We start from the raw sequence: 18635 nt of genomic DNA on the forward strand, positions 1-18635 counted from the left end.
AAGTGACAATTAACAAAATAAACATGTTGAAAGCCGCCATGTTTGATCTTGTCAGTCGAAGCACGACCGGCGCACTGAACGGTCCTCTAACACTGTATAGTTAAAAGAGGCTTAATTTATTTTTATTTTTTATTATATAGCGCTTGCCAGGTTTTCATATTAATCATTTTAGTGCTGAGCTTGTTTTCACATATTTTGCAGAAATTGCTAAAAAAATTTTGAAAAAAAGTATTGTAGAAATATTTTTACTTAAAAAAATATAAAAATCAATACTAAATGTAAAATAATTTTAAATGGTTATTTATAAATGTTATTAACTTATTAAAAACGTTATACGTGTGTGCGTTAAAACACATTTGGTACAGGTCGATATCTAATACCCATAATCGAACTGCGCAAATAGTCGATATTCCAACGCTCCCCACTTTATACGCATCGATAGAGAGTCGATATATTGACGGTTCGCACTCAAAGGGTTAAGAGCCATTGAAATGGTGCAGCACACAGTGTGTTTGCAGTGTTAATGTTTTTGAATTATGATCCCTATGTCAAGTAGCGTACGAGTGGGCCACCAAATAGTTTAAGTGCATTCGACACTAGGCTCTGTAATGCTACACTAGATTATTTTTTTAAATTTTCATCTTTCATTAGACTTACAAACCTAATAATACAAACGCCAATTTCCGTTGAATTTTCATTGAAAGGTGAAGGTTGAATTCAAATGTAGATAAAAGCTAACATACCGCATAAACGTACCTTATCCACCTTAGAAAACTGTTTTATAATTCTATGAACTGATCGTATTGGTGAACTGAATTGAGCGAGGTGGATAAGGTGCCGGTGGTAGTAACAATGGTGTTGGACAGAGTGCGGCCCCGAGACGAGCCCGCTGCACGAGCGCCGCGCCAGTACGTACCCGCCCCTACTGCATACGCACGGTAAGGCGCACACGCACTCACGCACGCACACGTGCCCGCCACGCCCGCCACGATATCGTGTACAACCCGTCGGAAATATATGCGCACCCGGTTGGAATGCGCTTCGCCTCTCGCTTCCCCACGCATCGCCCCGCCCTCGCCTTACTGGTACCGTTGCCAACGCAAGCGCTGACACAAGTTTTTTTTTTGAATCTCATTCTTGTTTATTGTTTCTCTCTTCAGTGAAATATTAATACATTTTTAGTATTTACTTAGTATTTTATTGTAAGATGGATAGAACCGTATATAGTGCAGTGCGGAACGTAGTGCTCAAAGTAATTGAATTCTTTGAAAATAATAAAAAAACACGGTTCTTTCATTTTGCCGATTGGATAGTAGATATTGATGTAAAAGTTGTTTAAAAGTGTGTAAAAAATTACATACACATAAATAAAATATTTTGAAATTTTACATCTGGTATTTTTTCCAACATATTGAATTGTTTTTGCTGTCTCCCTAGTTTGCATGACGTCATTAAGCTAGGTTCGCAGATATTTCCGACGGGTAGTACTAGTGAAAACAAAAGCGGTATCCCATTGATAAAGGGTCGCTGTATATTTACAACGATCACTTTGGAAGCATGTTAATGTTTTAATGGATATTTTTACATAACAGTAACAACATATCAAGTACAAATGCATTCATTCATTTTTAAATCGGTCGAGGGATCGCATGTTTTAGATTTGAGCTTATTAGTAAAACTTGCAAGTTCTGTATATAATTATGTGTAATATTGTCCTTCATTTTAGATTTTCATAGGAAACTATTTTTTTTTTATTCAGCTCCCTCCTTTGACTGTTGTCAGACTGTCTACTTCACTGAATATACGACCTGTTATACGTTTTAATATATATACATCTTTAAATGATTTTTTTATATTTATTATTTTGATTTACACTAATACTACTAACTTTTTTTTGCTTCATGTGTTTATACGCTTTTGACGGTAGTAAATTAGAACAGTCGTCCAATCAAGTTTTCTTTGCAAAACTTATGGCCCTGATATAAGAAATTGTTTAATTCAACAAGCATAATATAGAAATTCGATTGTGTTTTCTTCGACTGTACTTATTTTTAATCGAACTAAATTGTTTGTTGAACCCGGCAGGTGTGTCTTCAGACAACAATCAAGAGATGGGAACAAACGCGTCGGGCACGCGCTGGACCATGGAGGCCACCGATGGCGACGAGACAGACGCGACGTTCCTCGAGAAGCTCGGTGCTGCGACGGAATCCAAAATTGAAGACTTCTTCCAGTGGTGGGGCTGCGTCATGGCCTCCTCGCCTTGGCTGGTCCTCTTCTCTGGTCAGTCATTAATAAAACACATTCATTTTTTGCATACAATCATAAAAGTATATTTTCATATGATGGTAGTGATGCTTACACCAGAAGCGCGCAAACATTTAGAAACCATATTAGTATTCTGAATATGCGGATAGGCCGTCGATGAGTTACTCCTCCATCATCGGTCAGTATGAGTCCCGGCGACGGTCCGGGTGGGCTCACACACACACGCACACAGACATTCACACACATATACACACAGCTATACAAATGGTCGTGTATCAAAATGCGTATGTACTAAATACATGTTTGTTTCTTCAGGTTTGTGCGTTGTGGTGATCCTCGGCTCCGGCATCACGTACATGCAGGTGACCACCGACCCCGTGGAGCTGTGGGCCTCGCCCACCTCGCGCTCCAGGGTCGAGAGGCAGCGGTTCGATTCCTACTTCGAACCTTTCTACAGGTACTACGCACGGCGATGACGTCACAAACCACAAACCCGCTCTCGTTATTCTAAATTACTTCTTTCTGAATTAATTTATAAATTTCTATTTACTATGAATAAATATTTTCGGTGAGAATTGAATTTGGAAAGAAACGTTTGTATTATTTTCCACAGGACAGAAATGTTAATAATCAGCTCGAAAGGTCTGCCCGAGATCGAACACGCGAACCTGACTTTCGGGCCTGTGTTCAACGCCACCTTCATGCTGGACGTGTTCGACCTGCAGTCCAAGATCTTAGGTAAGTTCCAATCAATACTCCCAGTACGTTCATTTGTTATACACTGAAACTGTTCCCCCTCCCCCTCTCCATTAACGGTGCTTTTAGGTATCACAAGCACCGGTCGCCGTCCTCGTCGAACCCGTCGCTTGCGACGAAGGGCTCGACGAGCGAATTAACCCATTGATACAGTCCACTGAGTTTCCGATCCGGTGGTAGATTCTGCGAAGCACTGCTCTTGCTAGGGTCAGTGTTAGCAACACTCCGATTTGAGCCGCGTGAGCTCACCTACACGTTAGGGCTAAGCTGAAATAGTCTCTCAAGGCTATCAGCATAGGTAGGGAAAAAATGAACTCACTAGTGCCGAACGTGCCGTTAACTGCCGGTAGCATTGCGGTAATGCATTGTATGTGTCGCCCCGCAGAGCTCGGCAACGAGTCCGGGATCCAGAACATTTGCTACGCGCCGCTGTCGTCGCCCTTCCGCGGCCCCGTCACCAGCAAGGACTGCGTGCTGCAGAGCGTGTGGGGCTGGTGGCAGAACGACAAGTCCGAGTTCTCCTACGAGGACAACGAACACCTGGACAAGATCCTGCAGTGCTCCAGGTGACGCTCGTTGCGCACTCTTTATTCATTTGCTTAAATCATTTTTACGTTTAATTTACTCGAAGCCTCGGAAAGAATATAACGACAATTAAAAACGGGAGATTAAACCGTAAATGTAGTTTTAATTCTGTAATAAAGTAGTAAGGAGTTGAATCTTCCATCGGCAGCAACCCGATCTCGGTGGACTGCCTGTCGTCGTACGGCGGGCCCGTCCTGCCCGGCGTGGCGCTGGGCGGCTTCCTGCCGCGCGGCGACCAGCTCTCTGCCCACGCGCCCTACCACCGCGCGCAGGCACTCATCCTCACCTTTCTCGTCAACAACAAGCAGGACAAGTCCCAGGTACCACCGCTGTCACATTATTGCGTTGCATAGAACGGTGCGATTGGCATTTTTTTATAATGAATAAATTAAGCTCTTTATAATAATTATAATTTATAATTATAAAAGACTCAATTTACAACATATTTCCATTTTGCACTGACGTATTCATAGACAGATGAGGTGTTCCATGAGCCACATAGAGCCTATAGAAAACACATTCTCTGTTACTATCTATTGCACAACCCTGTAGTCAAGCTCACTGCCCACTTGAGTTTAGTGGTTAATGGAGCCAGTAGACGTAACCAAGTAGTTGCGTCACCACCTGAAGACATGAGGCTGAGCTCTCAACGGTACAATGGCTGCTCACCCTTCAAATCGCAAAACTTTACTGCTTCGCGACAAAAACATGTCGATCAAAGAAAACTAATTCAAAATGTTCAGAAATTAGGACCATAGAGATGATAGAGTTTTTTCAATACATAAAAAAATAAAATAACATACGACGATGCACGATGCATTAAATCTTTGTCTCGTCGCGAAGGGAACAGCCGGGCCGACGTTAGTTGACGACACTTTATTTGTCCACAGCTGAAACAAGCACTGGAGTGGGAGAAGACGTTCATTGCGTTCATGAAGAACTACACGGAGAAGGCGATGCCGGGCTACATGGACATCGCGTACACGTCGGAGCGCTCCATCGAGGACGAGCTGGACCGCGAGTCCAAGTCGGACGTGTACACCATCCTCGTGTCCTACTTCATCATGTTCGCGTACATCGCCATCGCGCTCGGCCGCTTCACCACCTTCTCGCGGCTGCTCATCGACAGCAAGATCACGCTCGGGCTCGGCGGTCAGTCCTCTAACGAACTGCATCTGCAAATCTATCAAACCCGCGTGTAATAAAAATCAAACCCGCAAAGTTGTAATTACTGGTGGTAAGACCTCTTGTGAGTCCGCACGGGTGGGTACCACCACCCCGCCTATTTCTGCCGTGAAGCAGTAATGCGTTTGAAGGGTGGGGGCAGCCGTTGTAACTATACTTGAGACCTTAGAACTTATATCTCAAGGTGGGTGGTAAATTTGTGGATATCTATGGGCTCCAGTAACCACTTAACACCAGATGGGCTGTGATCTAGTTCACCCATCAAAGCAATAAAAAAAATCTGGAAACGTGCGCTTACCAAATTCAATTACATAATTTGTGATCAGAACAAACAAAAATGCAACTCACCGTTGAACTGTTCTGTTTGAACTGGCTTCAAGTATTTGCTCTGATCGACGGCGCAGGCCATTCCACAGATCGGCTTCAAAAAGTTCTGAAAGCACGTCGGGCATCTCCCCAGCAAATTTTCCGCAAGGGCGATATTCACTTTGAGCTGGTTCAGTTGTTCGTAATTGCAGCACGAATAACCTCCTTTGGCTATCTCGGGACAATATTGCTCAATTATTTTCTGTAAACAAACATTAATTTGTCTTTAATTATATTTATTCTAGACATAGAATAAACAATTCTAGACATTTACTGGTGGTAGGACCTCTTGTGAGTCCGCATGGGTAGGTACCATCACCGTGCCTATTTCTGTCGTGAAGCAGTAATGCGTTTCGGTTTGAAGGGTGGGGCAGCCGTTGTAACTATACTTGAGATCTTAGAACTTTAGACCTAACCTAGAATTTATTAGTCCACACAATACATTATGGATTTTACTTTAAAATAAATTATAAAGAACACCATCAGATGCGTGTTCCGTTTTGTAATATTTTCGTATGTGAAGGTCTCATCATATTTCGAAAAGTTTGATGATGTTAACGGAAAATTTATATCTTAAAAATATTTATTTACCCTGTACATGTGGTGAAATAATAGCTTTTAACACATTGATTATTTTGCAAGAAGTAATCTGTAAAGTAGTTCATATATTATATTGTTTCATGAAAACATCATTCAAAAAAAAATAGAAGTCAACATTGTTGGTGCGAGTTTTACGACTCAATGTGTAATTCTCGAATGAATCATCTATTACTATAAAGATACTAAACTAAAATCTACATATAATCGTAAAAAATAATCTTGACTATCTGTTAACTGTCTTAACCTTATAGATAAATAAACAAGAACTTTTCACACGCGTATATTTTCTGTTTAAAGTTAACTCGGTACCACCATTACATCCACGTACAAGTGTGCTGCGTAAAAGTATGCATAAAAGTATGCATAAAAATTGAAATCCGTTTTGATTTGTAGGTGTGGTTATCGTGTTGGCGTCTGTGGTGTGCTCCATGGGCATCTTCGGGTTCTATGGAGTGGCGGCCACGCTTATCATCGTGGAGGTCATCCCGTTCCTGGTGCTGGCCGTCGGCGTCGACAACATCTTCATCCTGGTGCAGACCCACCAGCGCGAGCCGCGCCGCCCCGACGAGACCGTCGAGCAACACATCGGTAGAATGTACGTCGGCACTAATTGAAGTGGAACTTCTTTAGAATCGTTGTGATTTCAAACTCGATGAAACGAAAAAATAAGTCCATGGAGACACAAACACATAAATGTACAGGATTCAGTTAGCGAGAGAATGAAATATAACACATTATACGTGAAGTTAAAATATCAATTCACAGAGGGCGCTACCTCATACTATAAAGAGGGAATTTACAATTATCAACATTTTACAGATACTTAGACATTTAGGATAATTGTATTTCAATTTTTGAAGGTTTCACTTCTACCACGTCTGAATTGGTACACATGTTTTTTTTTTACTTTGCATAAACTAAAACAACATTACATTTATGCATCGTTTCAAAGGTGGGTAGGAGCGATAGTAATGTGAGGTTGCGGTGCGCGCGTTGCAGGCTCGGCAAGGTGGGCCCGTCGATGTTCGTGACGTCGGTGTCGGAGTCGGTGTGCTTCTTCCTGGGGGCGCTGAGCGACATGCCGGCCGTGCGCGCCTTCGCGCTGTACGCCGCCGTGGCGCTGCTCGTGGACTTCCTGCTGCAGGTCACCTGCTTCGTGGCGCTGCTGGCGCTGGACACGCGCCGACAACTCGACAACAGGTGACTTCGTACGACCAAATCAAATCAAAAACTGTACTGGTGGTAGGACCTCTTGCGTTTCCGCGCGGGTAGGTACCACTGCCTATTTCAGCTGTGGCGCATTTACGTTGTAGATGTCTATGGGCTCCAGTAACCACTTAACACCAGGTGGGCTGTGAGCTCGTCCACCCATCTAAGTAATAAAAAAAAACATTTTTATTCAACATAAATGAAAGCACATACTTGTTGAACGTCAAAAAGAACTACCGCCAGTTCACAAAAACTAGCCTCCGTCCTGAGAAGAACTGGCAAGAAACTCAGCGGGCATGTCTTTTTTTTTAATATTAGATTTTTTTTAAATATTCATGTCTATGGGTTATAACCCTTATCTAATCGAGTTGGAACTTTGTACCTCTGTAAACATTGTACTTAGCGATAGCCACAGCGAACCGTGGCCGGAATTTACACGTAATTACATGTCCCGCTAAGCCTCTGCACCGACATCACCGATAATGGATTGATTGATAATTTTTTTTTTTCTTTTAATTTTTTTAATGGGTGGGTGTACGAAAACTTGACTTGCCTAAATAATGAAGTATAAATGAAAATAGTTAGATAGACATCAGACGTGAGTGCTGCCGCCACCTCAGTCTCAGTTGTACAGCATAACGTTTGTGCCTTCCGACCAGGAGTGGCTACATCGCGGCAGAAATAGGGAGCTGAGGCGGGCTGAGGCGCCCTACCACCGATCATTACGCAAATTAGGATTTTTGCGGGTTTAGATTTTGTTGCCCGTTGCCATGACTTCATTCGCGAACACGTGTTAAGTACATTTCTTTACAAAAATTGGTACCTGGTTCAAACACAACCCACTCCCGTACAGGCGCGTTATTCGATACGACTGCGCTGTCTTTTGGGCCTTCACGACTTTAAGGTTCAAATTCATCACGATTTAATATGTAGCCTTAAAATATTTCCATTACGATTATCTTTTCAGCAGTGAATGCTTACGATTTCAAATTTCACATAACATGATAGGAGGTATCAATTATGCCCCTTGCGATCTCTTCAATGAAAGCGATGTATTGAGGTCGAGAAATATAAGTGCTAAACAGTAGGAAACTGATTTACAACTATTTTTGTATACCAGGTTCGATATATTCTGCTGTCTGCGGGGCACCAAAACAGACCTGGCAGAACAAGGTGAAGGAGCATTGTACAACCTGTTTCAACATTTCTATGTACCTTTCCTGATGAAGAGGGAAGTCAGAGCCTCAGTCATGATTATATTCTTTGCTTGGCTCTGCTCGTCTGTTGCTGTAAGTAACTGCTTCCATCACTTATTTACAGGTTAGAATATCTTGTAAAATGTTAGGATCGTTTGGTAATTTCACATTGATTACTTGAAGGTACAATATGTATTTACTGGTGGTAGGACCTCTTGTGAGTCCGCACGGGTAGGTACCACCGCCCTGCTGATTTCTGCTGTGAAGCAGTAATGCGTATCGGCTTGAAGAGTGGGGCAGCCGTTGTAACTATACTTGAGAACTTAGAACTTATATCTCAAGGTGGGTGGCGCATTTACGTCGTACATGTATATGGGCTCCAGTAACCACTTAACACCAGGTGGGCTGTGAGCTCATTCACCTAACTAAGCGATAAAAAAAAACTTTTTTAATAAAAAACTGTCCGATTGAAATTACAGGTAGCGCCTCACATCGACATCGGACTAGACCAAGAGCTGTCTATGCCCCACGACAGTTTCCAGTTGAAGTACTTCCAGCATCTGAACCGCTACCTGAACATCGGTCCGCCGGTCTACTTTGTGCTCACGGACGCCGAGACGGACGCCAAGCTGAACTACTCCACCCCCGACGTGCAGAACTTGCTGTGCGGCTCGAGGTTCTGTAGACCCGACAGTCTCGCCATGCAGATATACGCTGGTTTGTAATTTTTTTTTAATAGAAAATAGATGTGCGGTTGGCAGCGGCTTGACTCTGCCCCTGGCATTGCTGAAGTCCATGTAGAACGATAACCAATCACAATCAGGTGGGCCGTGTGCTCCGTCTGTCTACAAGCTTGCAATAAAAAAAAAGAAAAAAAAAGATGAATAGAAATTAAAAATTTAATTATTATTGAATAGTTAGAAAATATCCATATAGACCACGCCCATGGAGTTTGAGAATGAAGGATTACAGCTATGAAAAAATATATCCCAGGTCGAATTATCGACCAATATTTTGCACAGCCTCTTAACTCTAATATAGGATAAAATCACGTACCGTCTAAACATACCGGTTTATCTGGATAAATGAACCACGACGACATTTGCAAAAAGTCTTTAGTTCCAATATTAGACTAAGGTTTGACATTCCTGTGGATGTTTATATTCATACCGCGATCGGCAACTTTTAAAAACAAATCGAACAAACCAAATATATAATATGAGTCGACTATTATCAAAGCCGGCAATGTGACTTTTGGACAATTATTGGTAAATCAGAAAAACGAATTATTGACTTTGTATTCCATTGGCAGTCACAAAACTCTTCTGAACGACATCTTAGATAAATAACAGGTTAAGTGTTACCTTTATTTAATGCAGGTTTTGAACTGTATTCTTTGAAGGAGACGATTATATTCAAATCAATCTGTATTGACACAATAATAACATTTTTTTGTCCAAATGCACAGATTTTTGCACCTACCTTTGATAATAGACGACTCATATACAGGCTAACTCTAACAATTGGGAAGATAAAATTATATTGCGTAATTTAAGCTGTATTTATAACAACAATAAAGCCGTGTGAATTTTTTTGTTTTTTTGTTATTAAAAAGTGACACTACATTCCTTTTGCGCACGCGATTGTCGTAGAAATCATGTAACGCCCTTGAATATTGACGTCAATATACAAATTATTTTGTTCGATTGCAGCGTCCCGCAGCCCGGCCGACACGTACATCGCGGCTCCAGCCAACTCTTGGCTCGACGACTTCTTCGACTGGTCTGTCTCACCGGAGTGCTGCTTCTACTTCCAGTCCAACAACAGCTTCTGTCCCAGCGACACTCAACGTGAGTCGTTTTCCTATATTGTTAGTTTTGTTTGCACTACATATCGTCTTCTCGCATTAAAACTGTTTAATCTCAAAACTTACTAATCTTACAGAAGAGTGTTTTAAAGGTTTAAAGTGTGATATTTTTAATATTACTAAATCATCTTTGCAACATTATTTTTTTATTTTTTACCAGTTACATTATCTGTCTTTTAAAGTACGATAAAATTATGTATTCATTTTGTTAATAGTAGTAAAAATATAGGAATACCTAAAAAAAAGAAATTAAAACTAAACTAGGTACGCTCTTTTGACAGTACTCATGAGAAAAATACTTGTGATACCAAATGATTCCGCATATTAACTCAATTTCGAATATTTTTGGATATTGTACACTTTTAATGCGAAAAGACGATATGTGTACAGGTTTCTTGCTGCCAAGTGGTTACCGAAACCCAGACTTGTAGATATATGAGATTGCGTATTGCTTTACGACGCCTGTCCCATCGTTCAAACCGAAACACATGACTACTTAGTGGCAGTAATAAGTGCATATCGTCGCTGTCAAACCAAAATCTGCTATGTACAAAAACTTTATTTTGAATTAACGAGTAAAAACAATTTTGTATAAAATTTTATATGAAGGTGACTTTTTAAGAACCATATTATCAAATGAAAGCTATAGATAAATGTTAAAGCTATAGACACATAACAGTTTTTTTATACGGTTGATAGGGCTGTGAGTGAGAAGCAACCTAACCCATGAATCAGCCAGATGAGTTTCTCGCCGGATCTTTTCAGCGGATTGCGATTCCGATCCAGTAGTAGATTCACGAAGCAGCTGCTCTTGATCTGTTAGGTCTCCTTCGGAGGCGCTCGGGCAGCTGTTAGCTAATCCTTTGCTCGCCCACCTGTCCTGGTGAAACTGGAAAGGCCTCCGGGCCACCAGTAATACTTCAATCATAAAAAAAAAACTTTAAGAAAAGGTCAAACAGTAAAAATCTCAAAAAGTGCACTCGTCGGGTCGGTCGAGTATAGACGTGTTATAGTGACTTTCGTATTTCTCAAAAAAATAATAAGAAAATGGCTTCGTTACGCATTGAAGAAACTGTTCGCGAGTTACACCAAATGGTCAGTGATTTGGTTACTAAAGTCGAGCGGTTAGAGCGTGTTATTTCTGAACAAAATACGATCATCAAAAATCAATGTGAGGTGCTGGCTATGACAACAAATACATCGGTTACTGTTGCTGATGACACAAGTACCCACAAAGATAGTGATATTTCTGTTCCTGCGTTAACAAATAAGCAGAAAGTACCGATTCGATTGGCTCGTACTCGGGCCGTGTCAGCAATCACAGCGATGGCATCAGGACGCAAGAAAGGGACAACGAGTGCGACAGCAGTATTTCCTACGTCTGTCGCACATTCCGTTTGCACATTGCATGACAAGCCACTGGATCAACCTTCATCGGATGCCCCTGTTACCCATCACAACGTCACTAAAGCGCAACTATCGCTTTCATCCGAGACAGCTGAGGTTCAATCTGGAACACTCAATGAAAAGTGGGTTGAGGTTAAGTCGCGTCGTTCCCGAGGTCCACCAGCTAATGTACTCAAAGGAACGGCCACGCCCGGAACTATGACCATCGAGGCTGCTGAGAGATGGAAGTATTTACACCTTTATTTTGTTAAGGAGGGAACTACCGATGACATCATTCGCGATCACCTTACGCAGATTTGTAAGCAAGATGTATGTATAGTCGAGTCACTAAAACCTCGCGGTAAATACGCCTCTTTCAAAATAAGCGTTCCCGTTAAAATGGAGGGTTTAGTTATGTCTTCGGCAAATTGGCCAGAGGATATTTGCATTAAGCCATGGCGGCGGGGATTTCGTAAGCCCAGCGACATTTAAAAATACAAAAAATATTGGTAAATCGTTTTCAGTGTATATTTTATATCAAAATGTACGCGGTCTTAGATCTAAGTTAAGTTTATTTAAAAAATCACTTTTGAATACGAATGCACATTTGATAGCTGTTACCGAGACATTTCTTGTTAGTTCGGTATATGATGGAGAGCTGTTCCCTAGGGGATATACTGTCTATCGACAGGATCGTGCTAACGATGCAGGCGCGGGTGGCGTCTTGCTCGCTGTTCGTGACACTTTCTCCTCACGCCGTATTACTAATATTGATGGTCTCACGGCTGCGCAGGAGGTTTTATTTGTATTAATAACTTATAATAGTATTAAGTTTCTCTGTTGTGTAGTATACTTACCGCCTAATTATAATAATATGGAGTATATACATGTGTTACAAACCATCGAAAATGCTATTTGTAAACTTGCACCGGTGGAAGTAGTTGTTATTGGTGATTTCAATTTAAATTCTGTGTCTACCTATGTACGCGAGCAATTCGAATATTTCTTAAATTTTTGTAAATTAACGCAATTTAATACTATTCCAAATCATCATGGAGGTATCTTGGATTTCGTTTTGAGTGGACTACACAGAGAGCGTGTCTGTGTTGTGAGGGGAATCGGTGCTCTCGTGCCGGAGGACTGCTATCATCCGACGCTTGAAGTATCCGTGCGATGGCCTAGCAGGCGGAGCTGTGTCGGCGCCGGCATGCCCTCCCTCCCTCTATCATCCGATCCAGCCTACGTACTGGATCGCGGCTTCCAATGGAATTTTCGTAAAGCTGATATTAATGTACTATATGCATCTTTTGCTGAGATTGATTGGAGTGACATTGTTTCTGAGACGGATGTCAACATCGCTCTTAATACATTTTATAACAAATTATACTCTATAATCGACTACTGTGTGCCGACCAAACGTTGTATAGTAACAAATCAAACCAATAAATACCCAACTTGGTTTACTTCCGAAATAATACAAAACTTAAGATTCAAACATTTTAACCACAAAAGGTACAAAGCTGAGGGAAAAGAAGTAAATTTAGAATTGTTTAAATATTATAGGAGTAGAATAAAATATCTGATGGAGACAGCGTATAAAAAATATTTGTTGAGTATAGAGAGAGACATCGGTGATAATCCAAAAATATTTTGGAAGTTTATTAAAGATAAGCGACAAAGTAGGCATAATTGTAATAAATATTATGATTATTTGGGAAAACCTGTGGAAGGACAATACGCGGCAGATGCATTTGCAACTTACTTCAGTTCAGTTTTCTTAGCCGATGAACCCAAATTAGATCCAACTGAGGCCCAGCATAGTGCAGCAATAACATCACAGTTTTGTTCCAGTGCTCGAGTAGCTTTATTGACTGTAGATAATTCCGACCTGCGCTGTGCTGTGAAGCGCATTAAGCCGTTCTCCGCATCAGGTCCAGATCGTATCCCTTCCTTTTTGGCTAAGGATTGTATAAGTGTGCTTAGTGTACCACTACTACATATTTATAATCTCTCACTCCAAATGTCCACATATCCATCTACGTGGAAGCACACTAGAGTAACTCCGGTCTTCAAGGGTGGTGACCGCACAGATGTGAAAAACTATCGACCCATCGCAGTATTATCAGTATTTGCAAAGATATTTGAGTCCATTATTAATAAACATGTTAGTGCGCAGATCCGGAACCAATTGACTGACAGTCAACATGGTTTTCGAGCTGGTAGATCTACGGCAACTAACCATATTAATTTCGTCAACTATGTTGCTGCTGAAATGGATGCAGGGAAACAAGTCGACGCTGTATACTTAGACTTTGAAAAAGCCTTCGACCGTGTCGATAATGACGTACTGTTGATGAAATTTGCTTCATTCGGATTTACCCCAAAACTCCTCAAATTATTTTCTTCTTATCTCTCTGATAGGTCTCAGCATGTTGAGTTAGCGGGTTTCAAATCTAATACTTATTTTACAAGATCAGGGGTCAGTCAGGGTAGTACGCTTGGTCCCACTCAGTTTTTAATCATGATAAATGATCTATCTTCTATTCTCAGTGAGAGGACCAAGTGTCTTATGTTTGCTGACGATCTTAAGCTGTATGTTGGGGTCGGGTGTGATGCTGAGCGCCATGCTTTGCAACGCGACATTACTCGGGTTGCAGAATGGGGTGAGCGTAACCGCTTGCATTTTAATACTAATAAATGCAAGGTCGTTGCTTACAGCCGGTCACGGTCGCCCGTGTTGTTTCCATACCATTTATCTGGAGTCATTTTGAATCATGTGGCAGTTATACGTGACCTGGGAGTTATTTTCGATTCCAAGCTAACGTTTAAAGATCACATACAAAATATATGTAAAAGGGGTAGTGGTCTGCTCGGGTTCATAATTCGTCAGACGCACGACTTTGTAAGCCATCGTGTGATTGTTATGTTGTACGATGCCTATTTGCGAAGTAGTCTTGAATATAACGCACTCGTGTGGGATCCTCGCGAAGCAGTTCAAAAGCTAATGCTGGAAAAACTACATAAAAAATTTTGCAGGTTCCTATTCAAGAAAATGTATGGATACTATCCGTTCTTGTATCCATCACTTTATGTTACTGGTATGGTCGGATTAGATACTCTTGAGCTCAGACGGAAGATGACTCTTATGGTGCATTATTATCAGCTATTGCATAACAAAATCGATAACTCGACTGCACTGGAATCAGTGTCGTTATATGTGCCTGATGGCTACATGCGCGGATGTATGTGTGGAGGGGTGCGTCGCCAGCGGCAGCTTCTTAGTACAACGCACGCGCGTACGCAGCACACCGCTAACTCTCCGACGCATCGTGCTGTCTCGCTACTCAATGGCTTGCTAGCCTATGCTCCGGAAATGGATATATTCCATGATGGTTTGCAGCGGTTTATTGTTGTTGTCAGGAATTACTTAAGCTAATTATTAATACCTTACAAATGTTTTGGTTTATACTGTAAATTTGTAAGTAGACTAATTAAATAAATAAATAAATAAATAAATAAATAAATAAATAAATAGCAGATTTTGGTTTGACAACGACGATATACTCGCATCACTGTGAGGGTTGAGCGACGTACCCGTTACACTGTAGTCGTTATAATATCGTGTGCATTACGATTGCAGCCGACGATTGTGCCGCTTGCAACATAAAGTTGGTGCAGCCGGAAGAGCGTCCCAGCCCGCAGGACTTCAGCACGTACCTGCCGTACTTCCTGCAGGACAACCCGTCGAGCCGCTGCGTCAAGGGAGGCCACGCGGCCTACTCGCACGCCGTCAACCTGCGCTCGCACAGCCAGAACACCACCGGGATCGGCGCCACCTACTACCAGGTACCTCACCGGCTTAGCTGTTGCCGATGCCTTGAAATAAGTCGAATAATAAGTTTAGAAATCGTCGTAGCCTAAAGGACAACACGTCCGGTGCATATGTGGCGATGTATCGGTGTTCGAATCCCGCAGGCGGGTACCAATTTTTGTAATGAAATTCGTACTTGACAAATGTTCACGATTGACTTGAACGGTGAAGAAATAGCATCGTGTAATAAAAATCAAACCTTCAAAATTATAATTTGCGTGATTACTGGTTGTAGGAGTCTCTTGTGAGTCCGCGCGAGTAGGTACCATCACCCTGCCTATTTCTGCCGTGAAACAATAATGCATTTCAGTTTGAAGGGCATGGTAGCCATTTTACTGTTAAAAGTGAGACCTTACAACTCATGTCTCAAGGTGGGTGGCGCATTTATGTTGTAGATGTCTATGGGCTCCGGTAATTACTTAAGATCAGGTGTGCTGTGAGCTCGACCATCCATTCAAGCATTAAAAAAATAGAAAAATAATAAGAGCAGGCCTACATTGTGCGTGTGAATTAATGAAATCTGTGAATGTTTATGAATTGTTATTTTGTATGTCGATTGCGATGAATGATCGACACAGTAAACAATAATATTGACGTGGTGTATTATTAATAAATAAGGCCAGTAGTAATAGCAAGCATAGTTATTATGTGTTAGCAGTGTAACGAAGAAAAAGCAAGAGAAGCCAAGACAGGTATCCTACATATAAGCTTAATAGATTGCGCTTTATCTAACATTGAGAATTAAGATTATAAAACAAGCATAAATGACAAGAAGTACATTAGATAGTAAGTGTGTCGTGTGGTTTCCCGCAGAGCTACCACACGGTCCTGCGCAGCAGCTCGGACTACTACGGCAGCCTGCGGGCGGCGCGCGCGCTGGCGGGCTCGCTCACGGAGACGCTCAACGCGCACCTCCGCGACCTGGGACACTCCGCCACCGTCAACGTCTTCCCCTACTCGGTCTTCTACGTCTTCTACGAGCAGTACCTCACCATGTGGTCCGACACCCTCAAGAGCATGGGCATCTCCGTGCTCTCCATATTCTTCGTCACCTTCGTGCTCATGGGCTTCGATCTCTTCTCGGCTCTTGTGAGTTTACTATACGGGGTGTGGTCCCTTGTCAATACGGTTAATTTAAACAAGTCTATAGAGTTTATGAAGTACTAGCTGTCCGCTTCGCTGGGCATTTAAAATTAATATTATTAGTTCTCACCCCCATAAAGATTCTCATCATTAACGCTCCCGCAACTGGTGTAGGGAATCCAACATTCATATAAATATTCATATCCATTAAGTACATGTATTTTCTACATGGATATCAAGTTTCAAGTTAATCGGATGCACGGTTTAGTAGTTATAACGGAACATCCGTAAAAACCACTAGATTTATATATAAATATAGATGTAGTTATTGTTACATAATGGAAATTAAAAGTATTGTAAAAATGTTATTAAAGTCTAAATAAGGTATTTGCTAATTTTGACGCCAATATATGTGTGTACATACTTATAGATGTTTATATTCTGTTGTCAGGTAGTCGTAGTGACCATCACTATGATTGTTGTTAATCTCGGCGGCCTCATGTACTGGTGGGGCATCAGTTTGAATGCAGTCTCGCTTGTAAATTTGGTAAGATTTGTATTCTTTAACATTATGATATTGGGCAGCAGCTTGACTATGGTAGGCAGTGGTTTGGCTTCAGCAATCTTTGACATTGCTGAAGTCCTAGGCGACGGTAACCACTCATTATCAAGTAGACTGTATGCTTGTCTGAATATAAGGACAATAAAATAATAATAATAAAACTTTTTTTTTATCGCGTTGATGAATGAACGAGCTCACAGCCCACCTGGTGTTAAATGGTTACTGGAACTCATAGACATCTAGAACGTAAATGCGCCACACACCTTGAGATATAAGTTCTAAGGTATTAGTATAGCTACAACGGCTGCTCCATTCTTTAAACCGAAACGCATTACTGCTTCACGGCAGAAATAGGCACGGTGGTGGCACCCACCCGCGCGGACTCTCAAGAGGTCCTACCACCAGTAGACATATTTTACATAAACTTTATGTGATCCTTTAAAACATTTCGATGCTTGAAAGGCAAAGATGACTAAGCGACAATGCGTGAACTTTACAGTAGACTAATTTAAAGTTAAAATACCTGAAAAAAAATTATATTTTAACGAATCTAGCTGTAGGATTGAAATGATTTTAATAGACCTGGAAATATATATTTTTTACGCATCGAATTATTGCCTATCATTTATGTACAAAGCAATCTGCAGACGCGAAATAAGCGATAACTACGAGATACAGCAAAATTTCCGAAATTTGGTCGTTGTAATTGTGGGACACAGACTGCGGAAAGAAACGATAAGAAGCGGCAGTTCTGCGGTAAAGGAAGGATGCACAATACCTTATATAGTCCTTACTGCAGGCTCATACCTATTTCTTCTCGAGTCGATGTCGCCACGCGATCTCGCTCGCACGCGTCGGTAGGTAAAGTGCGGGAGAGGGATGGGACAGGATTTGCAAAACCAAAATAAATATTGCTATTTTCCGAAACCAAAATCTAACAATTTTAAACCAGCGCAACCACAGTTATTGTCGCTTAAGTCACCTTTCAAGCGTCGACTTGTTTAGAAGATGAAGGTACACTGTACATGGTCCATGTGGGTGCAGGTGATGGCGGTGGGCATATCGGTGGAGTTCTGCTCGCACCTGGTGCACTCGTTCAGCGTGTCGGCGGGGCGCGGGCGCGGGGAGCGCGCGGCGGACGCGCTGCTGCGCATGGGCTCGTCCGTGCTGTCCGGCATCACGCTCACCAAGTTCGGCGGCATCATCGTGCTCGCCACGGCCAAGAGCCAGATCTTCCAGGTCGCGCCTCTCGATTTGCCGTCTAAAAATAATCGATAGAATCAAGAGAATCCCCGTATTGCTTATAGAGATGAAACGGATATCCGGTAACTATCCGGTATCCGGCCATGTTTTCACTATCCGGCCGGATACCGGATAGTGTATCAGTATCCAGTCGGATTTCGGATAGTAAAATTTAAGAAAATCTCATGGTTATACAAAAGGCAAATAATATCACAATGGGTTATGGACAATTTTTATTTTTATAATCGCACGTCGAAAGTAATTGTTTGATTAATTAGTTTGTTTAATACTCAAAATTAACAAGTGGCAAATTGTGGTGAATGAATACCAAATCGTCGTCGCGATCTCCGTTACGTACGACAATACCCGAACGCGCACGAATATTTCCGAAAGGGCCGAATATTCGGTATCCCGGTATCCGGCTAAACCACCATCCGTTTCATCTCTGATTGCTTAAAT

General features: G+C 41.7%; 1 protein-coding gene across 8 annotated transcripts in view; it reads left to right on the top strand.

The window, feature by feature from the left end:
- The window catches only part of LOC101742149 (NPC intracellular cholesterol transporter 1), a 69335-nt gene that overhangs the window by 35859 nt on the left and 14841 nt on the right, over positions 1-18635 (top strand). For 4 of the 8 annotated variants that reach the window (XM_038020182.2, XM_038020177.2, XM_038020184.2 and 1 more), the window contains exons 7-22: positions 867-938; positions 2086-2283; positions 2584-2725; positions 2882-3006; positions 3410-3590; positions 3758-3929; positions 4500-4761; positions 6154-6355; positions 6760-6960; positions 8090-8258; positions 8645-8882; positions 9878-10015; positions 15059-15264; positions 16103-16378; positions 16824-16919; positions 17979-18173. In XM_038020182.2, coding sequence (XP_037876110.1) covers positions 867-938; positions 2086-2283; positions 2584-2725; positions 2882-3006; positions 3410-3590; positions 3758-3929; positions 4500-4761; positions 6154-6355; positions 6760-6960; positions 8090-8258; positions 8645-8882; positions 9878-10015; positions 15059-15264; positions 16103-16378; positions 16824-16919; positions 17979-18173 — 2873 coding nt within the window. The remainder of the gene's footprint in view (positions 1-866; positions 939-2085; positions 2284-2583; positions 2726-2881; positions 3007-3409; positions 3591-3757; positions 3930-4499; positions 4762-6153; positions 6356-6759; positions 6961-8089; positions 8259-8644; positions 8883-9877; positions 10016-15058; positions 15265-16102; positions 16379-16823; positions 16920-17978; positions 18174-18635) is intronic. The other 4 variants (XM_038020189.2, XM_062676700.1, XM_062676701.1 and 1 more) reach the window with 2 other exon arrangements.

This window comes from Bombyx mori, chromosome 3 (assembly GCF_030269925.1).
Source record: "Bombyx mori chromosome 3, ASM3026992v2".
Lineage (NCBI taxonomy): Eukaryota > Metazoa > Arthropoda > Insecta > Lepidoptera > Bombycidae > Bombyx > Bombyx mori.